This window comes from Armigeres subalbatus, chromosome 3, assembly GCF_024139115.2.
Source record: "Armigeres subalbatus isolate Guangzhou_Male chromosome 3, GZ_Asu_2, whole genome shotgun sequence".
Lineage (NCBI taxonomy): Eukaryota > Metazoa > Arthropoda > Insecta > Diptera > Culicidae > Armigeres > Armigeres subalbatus.
This window is the reverse complement of record NC_085141.1, coordinates 188,532,629-188,550,553: the sequence shown is the minus strand read 5'-3', so window position 1 is coordinate 188,550,553 and position 17,925 is coordinate 188,532,629. Positions and strand designations below refer to the sequence as shown.

General features: G+C 43.9%; 2 protein-coding genes and 1 long non-coding RNA gene across 3 annotated transcripts; 1 reads left to right on the top strand and 2 right to left on the bottom strand.

The window, feature by feature from the left end:
• The first annotated feature begins 29 nt into the window (after positions 1–29).
• On the top strand, positions 30–3,647 carry LOC134225990 (iron-sulfur cluster assembly 1 homolog, mitochondrial). Its single transcript, XM_062706473.1, has 5 exons — positions 30–259; positions 316–369; positions 435–510; positions 1,831–1,905; positions 2,494–3,647. Exons 1-5 carry the CDS (start codon positions 179–181, stop codon positions 2,595–2,597), a joined length of 390 nt encoding a protein of 129 aa, XP_062562457.1. The 5' UTR covers positions 30–178; the 3' UTR covers positions 2,598–3,647.
• A 5,397-nt stretch (positions 3,648–9,044) lies between these two features.
• On the bottom strand, positions 9,045–10,012 carry LOC134223632 (uncharacterized). The gene is made up of 3 exons (XR_009982645.1): positions 9,674–10,012; positions 9,479–9,593; positions 9,045–9,268 (listed from the first exon to the last, which is right to left on the bottom strand). It is a non-coding gene; the product is annotated as an uncharacterized LOC134223632 (long non-coding RNA).
• Positions 10,013–10,253: 241 nt separating this feature from the next.
• On the bottom strand, positions 10,254–15,582 carry LOC134222188 (uncharacterized). The gene is made up of 2 exons (XM_062701331.1): positions 13,877–15,582; positions 10,254–13,731 (listed from the first exon to the last, which is right to left on the bottom strand). The coding sequence occupies exons 1-2, from the start codon at positions 15,580–15,582 to the stop codon at positions 10,254–10,256; spliced, it is 5,184 nt and encodes a 1,727-aa protein (XP_062557315.1).
• Positions 15,583–17,925: the final 2,343 nt, after the last annotated feature.

Sequence of the window (17,925 nt, the reverse complement as noted above, 5' to 3'; positions counted from 1 at the left end):
GGACCGTTCGGAAACGGAGCAATGTGACAGTACTTTGTTATCACAGCTGAGCGTGCAAGTCTTGTGTGAAATTTGCGAAACCACAGAAACGCATCAAATCGATTGGGGACGAGAATTTTTGTTTTTCTTCGTGCCAGTTCTAAATTCCTGTAGAAACTCATCTATTTCACGAGCCGAAATGGCATCCAAAGTAGTTGCTACTGCAACGGTGCGCGCGGTTAAGAGAAAACTCCTTCCAACGAGAGCAGCCCTTTCCTTGGTAAACTATTCGGGTATGATAACATAAAGTTAATCCTAATAATTCCTACATTCTAGACCCCAGCAGCAGTTGCAAGAGTAAAACAACTTCTTGACGGAAAATCTGAATATGTAAGGACTTTAATTAAAATCGTGTTGCATAAACTAGTTGATGCGCATTTATGCCTTTTTTGCAGATTGGACTCAAAGTTGGGGTACGACAAAGAGGTTGCAATGGATTAAGTTATACGCTGGATTATGCTACTACAAAAGGTAAGTAGCTATCGGAAAATGACGACATTTATGTGAAATATTACATAATATGCATTTATGTAAAGTTTTCACATGTTCAGCCTCGACGACGATCAATGTTTTTGTTTACGTTCTCGGTTTGGTCACAGATGCAAGGAACAGAGGAAATTTTTATATTAATTTGAATCAGATTAAGGTGAATCAATGCAGATTTTAATACAGCAATGTTTTTAATTTAATCTTATTCGGGACATTTTTGTGGATGTATTCGACATTGTTGTTTCATAAGGGCGAAAGTCGCAAACGTAAACATTGACTTGTTCTGCTGATTTCAGGGAAATAAGAGACTTCTGGCGGTATTTTCCACTTCCGTTCGATAGAAGGCGCGGAGCGCCACCAGTTCCAAGTGGTTGTTAGCTGGGAGCGGTCCTAGTTGTAGAGGAAATTGCAGCAAAAGGCATTGTTTACGTTTGCGACATTGGCCCTTATGAAACAACTGTGTCGTATTGACCAATGGATTCGAATGTCAAACGTATTCAACTAAATATTGTATGAGCTTCCATGTCTGTTCTCTGTGGTTATTCATTATTACAGATATGTTGCATGAAGAACAAGGAACAGAAAAAGGACATCAATAAAATGCACGGATTGTTCTCAAACATTCTAACAACAATGTAACTATCATAGATTTCAAATTCAAGTAATTTTATAATAAGTATACTTATGACCGAGCTTATGACACATTGGTGGTATCCAAATCATGGTACAAGTTGTACCAATGTACCACAAGTGTGTCATCTGTTACCATGCTGGTATGATCATTTTGTATCTAAATCAAGCCTGTGCTTATACTTTTAGACTTGTTGAATTACCTTTATATTTTTTAGAAAAGTAAAACGTGTCCACGTATACTCTCCCGTGCATTTTTTTTAATACTTATCCTCTTTCTGTTTCTTCTTCATGTAAGATCAAATCGCCAACCAAAGGAAATCAAATTTAAAACTCTTCCCAAACACTGGTTAAACAATTTTTTTAATCCACGTACTGGCAATGGTCCCTTTCTCGTGCATTATAAAAACAGTATTCTGGCCATAACCTTAGTGCCTGAGTTCTAATCATATATTCCTATTTTGGCCATTTTCACTAGAAAACAATTGAACACGGTTTGTTCCAAGTCGATATAGTGTTTGTATCACCTCGTTTTTCACATAAAATTTCACTACTCCTTGATAGTACAAGGCTTTATATTTTAAAATGCATACAATTAAATGCATTTTAAAATGTAAAACAATTAAAACCCTTCTGCTTTCAATAATCCAATTTTATTTTATTTTATTGCAGATAAGTTAGACGAAGAAGTAGTACAAGATGGTGTCAAAGTATTGATTGACAAAAAAGCTCAGCTTTCGCTATTAGGTACGTTCATGTCCAGCTTCCACTTTTGTCAATGGGATTGATCAATCATTTGAAATTGGATATCGGTCACTGTACATTCTGAAATTTTATTAATTCCAACGAATTCAATTTTTCTTCAACCTTAGGTCCGATGTCTACGTAGCGGTTTTTCAAGTTGCGTGCACGCCGCGTCCACGCAAGGTACCCAGCATTAAATGGAGCAATGCACACGTATACGTGTGCACGACTACATTTGATGCTGGGTACCTTGCGTGGACGCGGCGTGCACGCAGCTTGAAAAAACGCTACGTGGACATCGGCCCTTAGGCTCGATGCCCACGTAGCGTCTTTTAAACTCTGCGTGCACACGGCGTTAAAAAGACGCAGGTGTGCATCGGAAAAAAGCGGTAACGCAGATTCACCGCACCGATGCACACCTGCGTTATTTCACCGCTGCCTGCACGTTGCGTTGAAAAGACGCTTCATGGGCATCGGGCCTTATACTTCCAGGAATATCAAAAAGAACAGTGATCGTTCCATTTAATATAACCATTTTTCCGCAGTTCGCACAGCATAGGTTTATTAAAATAACATTTTTGCATATTTTAGGCACAGAAATGGACTATGTAGAAACCAAATTAGCAGCAGAATTTGTGTTCAACAATCCCAACATTAAAGGCACTTGTGGCTGTGGTGAATCTTTTAGCATCTGAAACAATACTGATAACAAAAAATAGAAGATTTAGTAAACAAAAAATAAGCATGTTAGACATACTTATTTAAATAGTAGCAATTATTGATGGTTTTGAATTTAATAGTGTACATATTGATGCTATTTATAGTTGACGCAGTTGAAGGCCTGCGAATAGTTTATTTTAAAATTCTTGTGCTTCATTAAGTTGAAAACTAGAATGATCGAACAGCGAACTTGATTGGATTCTAACAATCCGTATGATATCCAACTTCACAATATATGCACTGTATAAAGCTTCGCTAAATTATATTATCGTAACACTTGCGAAGATCGTACGGATTGTAAAATCGACAAATCCGGTTCTTAACTTATTAGACATATTCAATTTTTCACGTGTGTTAAACAGATTTCCACGGTCTGTAACTGTGGCTTTCATGTGCCGTAAGATCAATCGTTTTGTGTGCTTTGCGACACATTAACCCCCAGATTCCTATTGACTTCTCCAAATGAATAAAAGTGTGCGTGATTCCGCAGTACTGAGTATTCCTCCAAAAGTTTTTGAGATATTTTTACTGCCACAGGAACCACCCAACTTTGTTTCATATATCCTACACAGTAACATAAGTGTTGGTGATTTTGTCTTTAGAGAACTCAATTAGGAAAGACTCCCCTTTATACCTTAACAAGTCGAAATAGATTTTCTTTCCCGAGATTTCAAACCATAAATTGAGTTATCCAAGCCCAGAATCACCAACACTAAGTCACTGTGTAGAATTAAAGTGGGTGGTAATCAATTTCCAGTAAAAACATTACTAACACTTCGGGAAGAGTACAGCGGAATAACGCACATTTTTATTCATTTGGAGAACTCAATTAAACGATTGGTGTTGACTCACCTGCTAATAACCTCTACCAAGCATGGAAAACTGTATGAATAAAGGCTTTAGTCGTTTCTCAAAGTATATGTCACTATGAATAAAGAATGTGTGACGAAAAGGCATTGTAGACACAACCAAATTTACAATTTGTTGATTTTTATAAAAATAAACAATTCGGCATGTTTCGTTTAGATTGATGTTATTCTTTAAAATATCACATAATATTAATGGCAGGAAGAGCAAAATTCCGCTACTAGGGGGTCTACTATTGGGTATTTCACCCTAGTTCGAGTGCTACGTCTGTTTGTCTGCGCTATTCGGTGTGTGGTTCAAACGAAAAATAAAGTTTTCGGCTGCTGTGATACGACATGGCGTGGGCGACGGTTAGGTATATGATTAAAGGAAAGAAGAATATTAAAGAGAATATTTAGTGCTGTCCAATGAGCAGCTTGAAGTACAATATCCCCCCGCTTCTCCTGACCTCGCTAGTCCAACGACTCGTTAATCCGGATCTCGCTAATCCGGATTTTTTTGGATTAAAAAGTATCAACACCCATTTAAACACATTATGCTGTTTTCAAATTTGTGCTGTTTTGGTTCATTTGTATGGATTTGACAGTCGGATTAACGATAGAAACCTCGATAGTCCGGCCATACATTTGTCGGATCAGCGTGGGTATACTGTAGCTCGAAGTTATTCCCGTTGTTCCCAGGGCAGGGCGAGATGAACTTCGAACTACTTAAGCTGCGCATTGGACAGCATTATTAATATTGCATTCGGCACGAGTTCCCGTTTGTCAAAAACCGATCTAGCGACACGGCAAATGCTGGGTAAAGCGTACCATTGGTACTTCGCGTACATGAAGGAATAAAATAGACCCCATCTCGCGGTCCTTAGCCTCTTACCCAGCAACTCCTATCCCTACCTCTTCAAAGTGCTAGTTGGGATACGAGCAACCTTAGGGAAGATCGAGTAACCAACCCCGGTGGGAACTATGGTCGTATGCTGACAGGGAAGGGGGGTTTGCTCCTCTCCGGAGGTGCAAATCTTATTGAGCGTCTGTTCTCCATGTTAGGATCGGCTCACAACAGCGTCTGTTCTCCATGTTAGGGGCGGCTGATCATCGTCCGAGTGCCAGCGAGGGACTCTAAGTGAAACTGTGCACCATGGTCCACCGGAAATAAGGAGGAATGGTCCTCCGGAAATTTAGGGGGTTTGGTGTCAGGCCCTGCAAGCCAGCCTGTAAAAAACCATAAGCAACGAACAATCAACAAGAGAGTACGGACCGGAACCATCGGCGAAGACCACTGCGACGAAAAGGGACTAGCGATTGGAAACTCGTTTCGTGGAACCGCAAATCTCTCAACTTCATCGGGAGCACACGCATACTCGCCGATGTGCTCAAGGGCCGTGGATTCGGCATCGTAGCGCTGCAGGAGGTTTGTTGGAAGGGATCAATGGTGCGAACGTTTAGAGGTAATCATACCATCTATCAGAGCTGCGGCAACACACACGCTGGGAACAGCTTTCATAGTGATGGGCGATATGCAAAGGCGCGTGATCGGGTGGTGGCCGATCAATGAAAGAATGTGCAGGTTGAGGATCAAATGCCGGTTCTTCAACTTCAGCATAATCAACATCCATAGCCCACACTCCGGAAGCACTGATGATGATAAGGACGCATTCTACGCGCAGCTGGAACATGAGTACGACAGCTGCCCAAGCAACGACGTCAAAATCATCATAGGAGATTTGAACGCTCAGGTTGGCCAAGAGGAGGAGTTTAGACCGACTATTGGAAAGTTCAGCGCTCACCGGCTGACGAACAAAAACGGCCTACGACTAATTGATTTCGCCGCCTCTAAGAATATGGCCATTCGCAGCACCTATTTCCAACACAGCCTCCCGTATCGGTACACCTGGAGATCACCACTGCAGACAGAATCACAAATCGACCACGTTCTGATTGATGGACGGCACTTCTCCGACATTATCGACGTCAGGACATATCGTGGCGCTAACATCGATTCTGACCACTATCTTACTTGATACTTGATGGGCTACAGCTCTTCGATGAACCTACGCCGAATGGAGTATCCTTCTCCACTGGACTCGATCCTGGGCCAATCGCTTCCAGTCGCCCAGAACATTGAGCGACCTCAGGTCCTCTTCAACTGCAAAAAGCCATCGTGTACTCGGCCTTCCACGAAGCCTGCGGCCTCTTCCGGGTTCTCTACTAAATATTATCTTCGCTTGACGTTCTTCCGGCATACGAACAACGTGACCAGCCCACCGTAGTCTGCCGTGTTGTATAAGCTTAATAATACCCAGCCCTTTATACACCTGGTACAATTCGTGATTCATGCGACGCCGCCAGATACCGTTCTCCTGTTTACCGCCGAGTATTATCCGCAGCACCTTACGCTCAAACACCCCGAGAGCTCTCCGATCAGCCTCCTTTAACGTCCATGTCTCATGGCCGTATAAAGCCACCGGAAGAATCAGAGTAGTATACAGCGCGAGTTTTGTTTTCGTTTGCAGACTACGGGACTTAAGCTGGTTACGAAGTCCGTAATAAGTCCTATTTGCAGCGGCAATACGCTTTTTCACCTCGCGGGTAACATCATTATCGCACGTCACTAATGTTCCAAGATACACAAATTCTTCTACCACTTCAAATTTTTCACCATCCAGCACTATTTCGCTACCACCACCACTAATTAACCCACGTTGATTGCCAGCGACCATGTACTTCGTTTTGCTGGTATTGATCGTGAGTCCAATCCTCGCTATCTCCCTCTTAAAAGGCGCAAAAGCCTCTTCCACGGCACGGCGATCAATTCCGATAATATCGATATCGTCCGCAAATCCCAGGAGCATATGCGATTTTGTGATAATGGTACCGCTTCTTCGCACACCAGCTCTCCTAATCGCTCCCTCGAGCGCTATATTGAACAGTAGGTTCGAGAGTGCATCACCCTGCTTCAATCCATCTAAGGTAACAAATGACGTCGATATTTCATCCGCAACCCTTACACTTGATTTCGATCCGTCCAACGTTATACGAATCAGCCGTATCAGTTTCGCCGGAAAACCATGTTCAAGCATAATTTGCCATAATTCATTCCGTTTCACTGAATCGTACGTCGCCTTGAAATCAATAAACAGATGATGTGTCTGCAAGTTGTACTCCCGGAATTTATCAAGGATTTGTCTCAGGGTAAACATTTGATCCGTCGTTGATCGGCCCTCACGAAAACCTGCTTGGTATTCGCCGACGAAGGACTCTTCAAGCGGTCTCAATCTGTTGAACAGAATACGGGACATAATTTTGTACGCCGAATTAAGGAGGGTTATTCCTCGGTAATTGGCGCACTCCAGTCTGTGCCCTTTCTTAAAGAGAGGGCAAATGAGGCCGTTCAACCAGCTAGCAGGCATTTCCTCGTCTTCCCATATTTTCGACATAATATGGTGCAGAACTTCATAAAGCTGCTCACTGCCATGTTTGAGAAGTTCAGCCGGGAGCTGGTCCTTTCCCGCAGCCTTAATGTTTTTCAGCTCTTTCACCACTATCTGGTGATGTTTAAACTGCGCCCAAAACTATCCGTCATCAACAATATTCGGTACGGACGAACGCCGCGGTACGACCTAGAGCGACTGAATCAACCTGATGTCGCCACTGCATACGCGCAGCATCTCGAGGCAGCGTTGCCGGAAGAGGGTGAGTTCGATGGGGCCCCTCTTGAGGACTGCTGGAATACAGTCAAAGCAGCCATTAACGACGCAGCGGAGAACAACGTCGGGTATATGGGTCGAAGTCGACGGAACGATTGGTTCGACGAAGAGTGCAGACATATTCTGGAGGAGAAGGACGCAGCGCGGGCGGTCGCGCTGCAGCAAGGTACCCGGCAGAACGTGGAACGTTATAGACGGAAGCGGAGACAGCAGACCCGCCTTTTTCAGGAGAAGAAACGCCGCCTGGAAGAAGCGGAGTGCGAGGAAATGGAACAGCTGTGCCGTTCTCAAGAAACACGCAAGTTCTATCAGAAGCTCAACGCATCCCGCAAAAGCTTCGTGCCGCGAGCCGAAATGTGCCGGGATAAGGATGGGAGCATCTTGACGGACGAACGTGTGGGGAACGAAAGGTGGAAGCAGCACTACGAGGAACATCTGAATGGCGCTGAGAGTACAGGCAGTGAAAGTCAAGGCAGCGGAGGAGATGACTACGTCAGTTCAGCGGACGATGGAAGCCAACCAGCCCCCACCTTAAGGGAAGTTAAGGATGCCATTCAACAGCTAAAGACCAATAAAGCAGCTGGTAAGGATGGTATCGGAGCTAGGCTCATCAAGATGGCCCCGGAAAAGCTGGCCACTTGCCTGCACAACCTGATAGTCAGAATCTGGGAAACCGAACAGCTACCGGAGGAGTGGAAGGAAGGGGTTATATGCCCCATCTACAAGAAAGGCGACAAGCTGGAGTGTGAGAACTTTCGAGCGATCGCCATCCTTAATGCCGCCTACGAAGTGATATCCCAGATCATCTTCCGTCGTCTGTCACCATTAGTGAATGAGTTCGTGGGAAGTTATCAAGCCGGCTTCGTTGACGGCCGCTCGACAACGGATCAGATCTTTACTGTACGGCAAATCCTTCAAAAATGGGTTGAATACCAGGTCCCAACGCACCATCTGTTCGTTGATTTCAAGGCGGCATACGACAGTATAAACCGCGTAGAGCTATGGAAAATTATGGACGAGAACAGCTTTCCTGGGAAGCTTACCAGACTGATCAAAGCAACGGTAGATGGTGTGCAAAACTGTGTGAAGATTTCGGGCGAACATTTTAAAAATGAAATATGAAAGAGGAAAACCTATACTTACCTTTAGTGGGTATTTTAAAGATACTGATTTTTTGAAAATACCCGCATAATGGAAAACGACTTGCCTTACCATGCAGTCAAAATTGCATATGCGTTATAAGATATATTGTCACTATTCACTTCATTGTTAACATACAATTTTAAGCTTGATTCACCATACCAACCCTACATCAACACTTACTGTTAATACATAACATGCTGTCGATATGTAATTATATAGTTCTTTAATAGTACATCTACCAACTGATGTATGGTATATCGAAAATTTTGTTCGGAAAAACGACCGGATTTAAATGTTATTTATACTTAACCGCCCATTACTCATATGGTCGTTTGTCCGTTTAACATCTGAGCTAGTGTTGAAACATTATATGTGACTGTCTATTTATACACAGAAAGAAAAATCATTATTAAAATTAAAAAAATCGTTGGTAAAACTAAAAAGTTGCGTTGGTTCTTTTTCGTAGAGAGTTGCGTGTGTTCAAAATAAAAGTAGGAAAACTTTTATTACTCCCATGGTTGAAAAATTGAGTGTCGCTCTGAAATTAAAAGTTTGAACATTCAAAGTGAAAGTCGAGGTAAAAGTATAGAACTGTCAAATCAAAATGGTAGCACTAACAAAATAAGAATGGAAATGTTTTACTTGGAAACGAAATCTCCCACCCCAACTTTCCATTTATGGTTTTCTCTTGGATTAAATTTAATCGTAATTTTAGTTTTTTATCTATATTTCAAAATTTTATTATTTATGGACCACAAACACAAACGTGAAAAAACATCCCATCAAGGAGTCGTTTCAACATTGCTTTAATATCCGAGCTTCCAAAACCGGATTTAATAGGGTGAACATGTTTCATTCATTTTTAGGTTTCGCATCGCAGCCATCCAGATATCGCGCCATTTGTTTTCGCCGTTATTAGGAATGCCAGGTTATCTAAAATAAAAAATCATCGAATAGCTTATAAAGTAACATTTATGATTATATTGTGTCTTTATTTCAACAAGTAAAAACAGCACCGCAGCTTTACGCTATTGAACTGGGAGTTGTGCATATGCTGTTTTTCAAGTAAGATAAATTCACACCTGTTTCTTTTACGTCCCAGTACTTTTTCGAATACATAATTTTAATAAACATAAGACCTACCTTTCGATTTCGAGGAACTGTGCAAGCCCGGAAATGAATTATCTCCCATCCCGCCATGAGACGCGTACCTGGAGGGGCGTTTTTTTGCATCCATCGATGGAGGATCGTATAGGTTCTAGAATAAAAATAAATATTGGAGCAAAGTTTAATATGAAACAAAAACACAACATGCAGTGTAATTTACCAATAACCTACCTGTATTAGAAATCGATGAAAGCGCCAGCGAGTAAATTCCATTTGAAGAGTTTTGTGACACAAACTAATTTGAATTATTCTTTATCACAAGGTGATTGGCACGTTTTTTGTTTTCCCAGCTCGTCAGCACTCAGCAGATGATTGCGGCAAAAAATGACAAAGGCAAAACCTAGCCTGTTGCGGGAGATTTTCGACGACGAATTTGGGGACACTGGATCCACTCGCACGGACACTGTCGCGGTACCGAGAAACGATCTTGAATACGACGGACCGACTTACTGGAAGACCACAAAATCTGGTTTTTCGGATTGTGGTAGAAACTCGATTAGAGAACGCGCACTTTAGTGGATGATAGCTTCTATTGAACTGATATGTGGGTTTTGTTTCTTATTGTTTGTACCTTGTGGGTTTTGGGATTATTCGAGTGGAGTTTAGTGTCTGTATGTGTGTGTTTAATTACAAGTTTCAAGGTAAGTAAGAAGGTAGGTAATATATATAATATAATTCAATTTCAATTTGTATAAATTCATTTCATGTTTCTAGGTTCATAACATGCCGGCCACCGTTGAAACCGTCCGTTTCAACCGACTACTGGGTCGCCAGGTGGCGATAATGCTGATCCATCCTTCTCTTCGTTGTCGGAATCGATTGGGAGCACCGCAATCTCCGTGACTGCCCGCTTGTATTCCCCAGCACTTGTTTTAACCACCACAACGCGGACTCGGCCGTCTGACCCGGCTATGGTTTCTACGATGCGTCCGAGAGGCCATTGTAGTGAGGGGTAGTTGTCGAGTTTCAAAAGCACCAGTTGACCCTTTCGAACGTCCGCAGATGGGCGTCTCCACTTGCTACGCTGATGTAGCTGGCTTACATAGTCCCGAGACCAGCAGCGCCACAGATCTTGAACTGAGCGTTGCATGTCCTGCAAACGGGTGAGGCGATTAGGGGACAGATGAAGCAGGTCTGGCTCGGAGATTGAGACTAGAGGCTCCCCAATCAAAAAGTGCCCTGGTGTCAGAGCTGTTAGGTCATCTGGAGAATCGGAAAGAGGGACGAGAGGGCGAGAGTTCAGGACAGATTCGATCTGGGCTACGACCGTGAGAAGTTGATCCATTGAGAAAGCCTTTTGTCCCATGATACGGCGGAAGTGGTACTTAAATGATTTCACCCCGGCCTCCCAGATGCCACCAAAATGTGGCGAACGTGCCGGGATGAATCGGAACGTGATGCCATTTCCTGCACAGTACTCGCCCCATTCTGCGGACTTAAACTGCTGCTGGAATTCCTTCCGCAGCTTCCGTAACTCGCGATCCGCCCCGACGAATGCGGTTGCGTTATCGCAATGTATCTCGAGAACTCGACCGCGACAGGCGATAAAGCGTTTGACGGCGTTGATACACGCGGCGGTCGACAGATCAGCGACAATCTCGAGGTGCACGTCCTTTACCACCAAGCAGACGAATAACGCGACGTACACTTTAACCGACGAACCTCTCCCAATCAGTGGACGAACGAAAAACGGTCCACAATAATCCATCCCAGCATACGTAAAGGCTCGAGCTGGCTTGAGGCGGACAGACGGTAGAGGTGCCATGAGCTGGTTTGCCGGAGTAGGATTGCACCGAAAGCACGTGACGCATTTGCGTATAACCTTACGAGCCAAGTCTCTACCCCGGAGTGGCCAAAATCGTTGTCGAACTGTGGCGAGTAATAGAGAAGGTCCACCATGGAGAGTCTGGAGATGAATGGACCGAACAATCAGCCAGCTCAACTTGTGATTTGCTGGGAGTAGCATTGGGTGACGGGTATCGAATGGTGCATCCAAGTTTTTCAGTCGCCCGTCAATACGAAGCAGTCCGAATTCGTCCATGAAAATGTTGAGATTCTTGAGTGGCGATTTCGATGCAATTCTGCCAGTGGTTTCCGTGGCATTACGGGTGTACTGTTGAACCTCCATTGGAAATTCTTGTTGCTGAGCCAGGCGAACCAGTGATTTTAACGCGCATTCCACTTCCTTAGGCGCCAGGGCAGTGAGCACACGCTGATTTCTCGGTAATTTGCAGTTGTTCCGAAATCGGAAACAGTAAGCGACGAATCTTGTTAGCTTTGCTAATTCTGAGAATTCATTGAAAACAGTTGCGTTCTCTTCGACCGAATTTAGGGACACCAAAGGGCGCTTCTCTTCTTGTAATTCCGACTTGGTCGGCATCGAAACCGCACACTTCGGCCACAACTCGACGGGGGAGGTGAGGTACGCTGGACCATGCCACCACAACTTGTCGTGAAGGATCTGGCTGGCAAGCATTCCTCGGGAGATGCGGTCGGCAGGGTTCAGGTCGGTCGGCACGTGCATCCATTGCGATTCTTTCGATAGGCGCTGAACCTCTGCGATGCAGTTTGAGACAAATACTTTCCATGTATTCGATCTGGATTTGATCCAGTGTAGTGTAGTGACAGTTGAGTCGGTCCAAAACATCACTGGCACTGCAAAGTTGAGGTTGCTTGTGAGGCTGTGGACCAGTTGACTCCCGAGGAGAGCTGCGCAAAGTTCCAAGCGTGGAATAGATAACCCTCGAAGAGGTGCTACTCGAGATTTTGACGTGAGTAGATGGGAATGTAGTTGACCTAACTCATCTGGTGACACCATGTAGATGCAGCAACCGTATCCCTTTTGCGAGGCATCGCAGAAACAATGGATCGTGCATTTTCGTTCAGTGTTCCACAGAACCCTTCTGGGAACTTGCAGAGCTTGGAGTTGCCTTATTTCAGTTCGGTATTTCTTCCACCAAGTTGCTGACTCTTCCGCAATCTCAGAATCCCACGACAAGTTAGCTGCCCAGAGGTGTTGTATAAACATTTTTGCGTTTACGATCACTGGTCCGAGGAGTCCCAGTGGATCAAAGAGTTGAGACATCTCGGACACTACTATCCGTTTGGTTACGACATTTAGTTCAGGAAGTGCTGGGACCTTGAACTTGAACACATCCGGTTGGGGGAACCACAGCAGACCCAGTGTTTTGATTGCTTGCGAACGATCGAGCTCTAATTCTGAAGATGTTTCCCACAACTCTTGGGGAACTTTACTGAGAACCGTTTTGTAATTTGCGGCCCACTTTCGCAGAACAAACCCTGCAGACTTCATGATCTCCATCAGCTGCTCACATGTTTGGACCATAGTGTCGTGATTGTCGTGTCCTGAGATGACGTCGTCCACGTAGGTGCCTTTCAGAATGACTGGAACAGCTAGTGGGTAACGATGACCTTCGTCGATGGCTAGTTGATTCAGCACGCGAGCAGCGTGGAACGGTGAGCTTGCCAGACCGTACGTAACGGTTTTCAGTTGATACGATCGAATCATATCGGATGGATTGTCCCGCCAGAGGATCTGCTGGTATTTCCGGTCATCAGGGTGGATCCATATTTGCCGGAACATTTTCTCCGCATCAGCGGTGATGGCGAAACGTGGCAGACGGAAGTTTGCGACGGTAGAAAAGAGGGCTGGTTGCACTGTGGGTCCGATATACAGTGCATCATTCAACGATATCGAGGCAGGCCCTCGGCAGGATCCGTCGAACACCACACGTGTTTTGGTAGTCGTACTCTCTGGGCGCTGGATGGCATGGTGGGGAAGAAAAAACTGTGGGCTACGCGACGCGACGGATACCTCTTCCATGTGACCCAAGCTCTCGTATTCACTCATGAACTGCATGTAGCTGTGATGAAGATCTTGATCGCCAGCGAACCTTTTTTCCATTTGTTGGAATCTCCGCAGGGCAGCAGTATGCGAATCTCCAAGCATTGACAGCTTTTCTTCCTTGAGCGGCAGACGGACAATATAGCGGCCGGTATCATCACGGGCGACGGTGGCTTGGAAGTGCTCTTCGCAATGTTGTTCATTTGGAGTAAGTGCTTTACCTTCGTCAAAGTTTTCAATTTCCCAGAACCGCTGGAGTTGGGAATCGAGTGTTTCGTCAACACAAATGTGACAGGTTTGATGTCCACTGGTTTCAGGCGTTTGCTGCTCTAGTGATAATGTCCACACTTTGACTGATGTTGAACTGTGGATCAGCGAGAGGGAGATTCCGTGGGATTCTCCAGCGAGAGACGTCTATGTGGTGACTAGGCAGTGAAACGGTAAGCTTCGGTAGTATCAGGCAGTCCAATTGAGCAGTGAATGTTTCGAAACGAGAAGAAATGGCTAACGATACAGAGTAGCGAACGTTGACTACGGATTGTCCGATTCCACTAACCGGTGAGTTTAACCTTGTCCGCTTCAGTCTTAGCCTTTGACACAAAGCTTCAGAGATAAAGCTTGGCTGTGAGCCGCTGTCTAACAGAGCTCTGGCGAGGATGTATTTGTTATCAACGTCTTTCACTTTAATCACTGCGGTTGACAGAATAACTGTTGACTGCCGAGCTTGGGTGATCACTTCTGCACTTTGACAGGCAGTGGATGGAGGGTTTACAACGAAATCAACCGACGACACTGAATGATTTGGGAGAGAACTACCGCGCGACGACTGCGAGAGAACCGATGGTGTGACAGGTGGTAAGACTACCGCGGGCTCTTCTGACGGCGAGCCTTCGACACGATTCGGAATGAAGTGCGACATTTGACACGATTGCGAACTATTTGCTTCAACGGGTTTGTTCAGCACCGGTGGCTTTGTTGTTGTTACTGGTTGTGAACCAGTGGCCGATGAGAGGGGAGGCAGATGTAGTAACGAATGATGTTTTTTCGCACAGCTTTTACAGGACCCGCTGGAACAGTTCTTCGCTTGGTGTGTTCCTTTCAAACAATTGATGCATAGTCTATGCTTCTTCACGACTTCAAACCGTTGTTGGGGGGAGAGCGTTCGAAATTGTTCACACTGGAACAGGAAGTGTACTTGCTTACAGCTGACACACCTGGACCCATTGTCAGAGGCGATGTGAGAAGTGATTGCCCGTGATTTGGGGTGTTTATTCTCGGATTGGACGTTTGCCGATTTGGAGAGCTTAAGAGTTTGTGCGATTCGCGATCTTCTGTGGATAAACTCGAGGAGTTCTTGATACTTCGGATAATCGTCGTCTTCAGAAACGTGTGTTTCCCACTCACGAAGTGTAATGGGATCAAGGCATTGGCTCAACCGTTCGACCAGGAATGAATTCCAGTGGTTCTCAGCGCCGTCGAGCTTATCCAACAGTTGCACATGGCGATCGAACTCGTCGGCAAGTTCTGCAAGGCCCTGTGCAGACTCCTTTTTTAACGCAGGAATTGTGAGTATGGCAGACAGGTGCCGTTTTACCAACAATTTCGGGTTTTCGTATCGTTCCTTCAACAAATTCCACTCAATGAGATAGTTATTGGCAGAAATCTCTAGCGAAGAAATTATACGAGCTGCATCGCCATGGAGTACAGCTCGTAAATAATGCATTTTCTGCACCGCAGTTAGCTGCACGCTCGAGTGTATAAGCGAGACAAACAGATCGCGAAACGGAATCCAATCTTCGAGATTACCCGTGAACTCTTTTAATTTAATTTCGGGCAAACGAACGCTTGACGAAATAGGAACGGAGGAATTCAATGGTTGGGCAGAAGGAAGTGGTGGAGGTACGGGTGGTTGTACAGGAAGTTTACCCTGTAACGACGCTTTGAGCTCGTAATAAAGGGTTTGGAACTCTTCTCTTTCTTGGAGAAAATCCTGTTCTGCTTCCTCCAAGATCTCAATTTCTTCTTGAGTTTCCTCGAATTCACGCCATAGCGCATCAAGACGTTGAATGCGAATGGGCACTTGACCACTATTAGCAGGGTCGAACGTGTCGTTAAACGATTTAATTAGGTTGGCGGAGCCCAAAATATTCGTTCGTCGACGATACAAAATTTTTAATTTTGTCAATTTACTACTCGTCTTCTTCTTGGGTGTCATGCTGGACCTTCACCAATTAGCCTAATCACGTACCTGATATTTCCGCTACCTGCCACAACCTTACTCTCACCTCCCTCTACGGTGTTGATCGCTTAGGGTTGACGACGACGACAAAATAAATCTGTTACCGCTCCTGTTCTTCCGATAAAGTGCTTGGATTTTGGGTACGATTTTTACGCCTTCTGTACCGCTGTGCACTGTTCGCCGCCGGGCTGCTACTCACGACGACACTATTCTTCACATCCACTGTAGGTACTTTCTCTGCCGCTTGGCTGCGACGATGACGACGACGACGAGATGATGCTGCTGCTGAACGAACGAGATGATGATGCTGCTGTATGGACGGTTACTAATGAAGAATCCGATCCGAACTGCGAACACTTGACCGCGACGAGGTGACAAATTGATGCAGCAACCTTCCGAAGCACGTGGTGATGAGGTTAACTGCACTGCAACTTTACTCCCGGGTTTCGGCACCAATGTTGCGGGAGATTTTCGACGACGAATTTGGGGACACTGGATCCACTCGCACGGTCACTGTCGCGGTACCGAGAAACGATCTTGAATACGACGGACCGACCCGCATAATTCTAAACCATTCATAGACGATATTTCTCACTGTTGTCGACCTTTTCTGTTAATGTAAAATAACCATACATTTACATTCTGTCAAATGGTTTTGACCTCATCACAAAAGGTTATTAGCCGAATCACCATGTGTTGAATGGGTTGTTAAGTTACGTTACCATAAAAAAATGGCCATTTTCTCATACAAAATTTTCGCTCAACTTCATACCAAGCAGTTGTTATATTATCCCTTTTCTAGAAGCTGAACTGCAACCCATACTGTGAAGTAATTTTTGGAGAATATAAAGGAAGAATAGTTTATTGCACCTTTTATGTTTATGCCAAAATTAAAAATAAGTACTTTTGGAATGCAAAATGAAAAAAGGGAATTAGTTCTTCTCATTTTTATTAAAATCACAATTTCAATAGATTACTGGAATCATTATACTTCGATGAAAAAAAATGTAATCCACACCGTCATTTTCAGATCTTCTTTTGTCCACTTCAGCATGCACCGCTGTTTGACCTGCTGAGTGACGCGATAACTACCGCATCAAGCCACTCCGTCACAGGACTCTGCTGAGATCCTGTAGCCTGTAGTAGAATCATTGGCGTAACTACAGGGGGGCTAGGGGGGGCTATAGCCCCACCTAGGATCTGGCTAGCCCCCCCTAGAAAATTTGTTACTTTGTATAAGTATTGCGCATATCTAGTCCAATGCAAATGGGGTAAATGCAAAGAAAGGATTGTCTTCATTATCTAATTACTCTCTTCGAAACACTATAGCAATTTATTCGCTCAAGTTTTTGAACTTCGAGCAATTGTTATAAGGCTTGCTCACAACAAAATTTGGACCCCTCAAAACACGTTATAACTTATGAAATACCAAAGGAAATACCTCATCAACGAGTAAATTAAAAAATATATTATTTATTAGTATTACAAGTACTTAATGGATAATGGACAATTCCTTGAGATTTTCAAGTTTTTCCAGGGTTTTGTGAGTAATTGTTATCTAAATCGAGCGTATGATCTAAACTTTCCTAACTAATACCAATCCTAAAAGCTGCAGTGCATTTTAATTATCACTGTAGGCTTCTTGAGAAAGGTTCGGTAAAACTCTTAGATTTCAAGTAGAGGTAACAAAAAGTTGAATAAGAAAGAACTTTGTATTCTTTCGGATGGATTTTAGAAACTCTGCATACTATTTAATTCTCTAAACTCCTATTGTCGCTGCAGCAATGAAACCAGTGAAAATGTCTCAGTAGGCGTGAAACAGACCTACTAAGAGAAAAGATGTGTTAAATGTTCCTATGTGTTAACTTGATAATTTGTTTTTTTTTAAACTAAATTGAAAATTAACGACAAATAAGTTACATTGGGATGTAAAACTGATTTTTTTTTTAAATCATCCTAGAAGTTATTTTAACAGAAAAGGAACGTTAGTTTGTTGTGGTCATATCGCCATTTGAAAGCTCGTAGGAATTTTCAGGCAACTGAATTGAAAGCTGGCGAAAAGAATTTAACTAACTAATTTATCAGAGGTGAGCCAGCCAAGGGCTGAAAACCTCTCAAATAAAGACGATAATAATAATAACTAATTTATTCAATATTTAATTTATAATGTATTCTAGGTTCGAAGCAAATCAAAAAATCCTTTAAAAATCAGGATCATGCTTCACATTCTATTTACGGTGAGCCCAACACCTATGGTTTTCTGAACCTATCAAGGATTTTAGGAACCCTACGAGATTTCTAGATTTTTGTAACAGGGCT

Bases quoted from the DNA above. Each gene is read 5' to 3' on its own strand.
- LOC134225990 (XM_062706473.1), top strand. From the start codon at position 179: ATGGCATCCAAAGTAGTTGCTACTGCAACGGTGCGCGCGGTTAAGAGA. The intron at 511-1,830 runs GTAAGTAGCTAT...ATTTTATTGCAG, and splicing joins GGATTATGCTACTACAAAAG to ATAAGTTAGACGAAGAAGTA. The intron at 1,906-2,493 runs GTACGTTCATGT...TGCATATTTTAG, and splicing joins AGCTCAGCTTTCGCTATTAG to GCACAGAAATGGACTATGTA.
- LOC134222188 (XM_062701331.1), bottom strand. From the start codon at position 15,582: ATGACACCCAAGAAGAAGACGAGTAGTAAATTGACAAAATTAAAAATT. The intron at 13,732-13,876 runs GTTAGCCATTTC...GCTGATCCACAG, and splicing joins AACGTTCGCTACTCTGTATC to TTCAACATCAGTCAAAGTGT.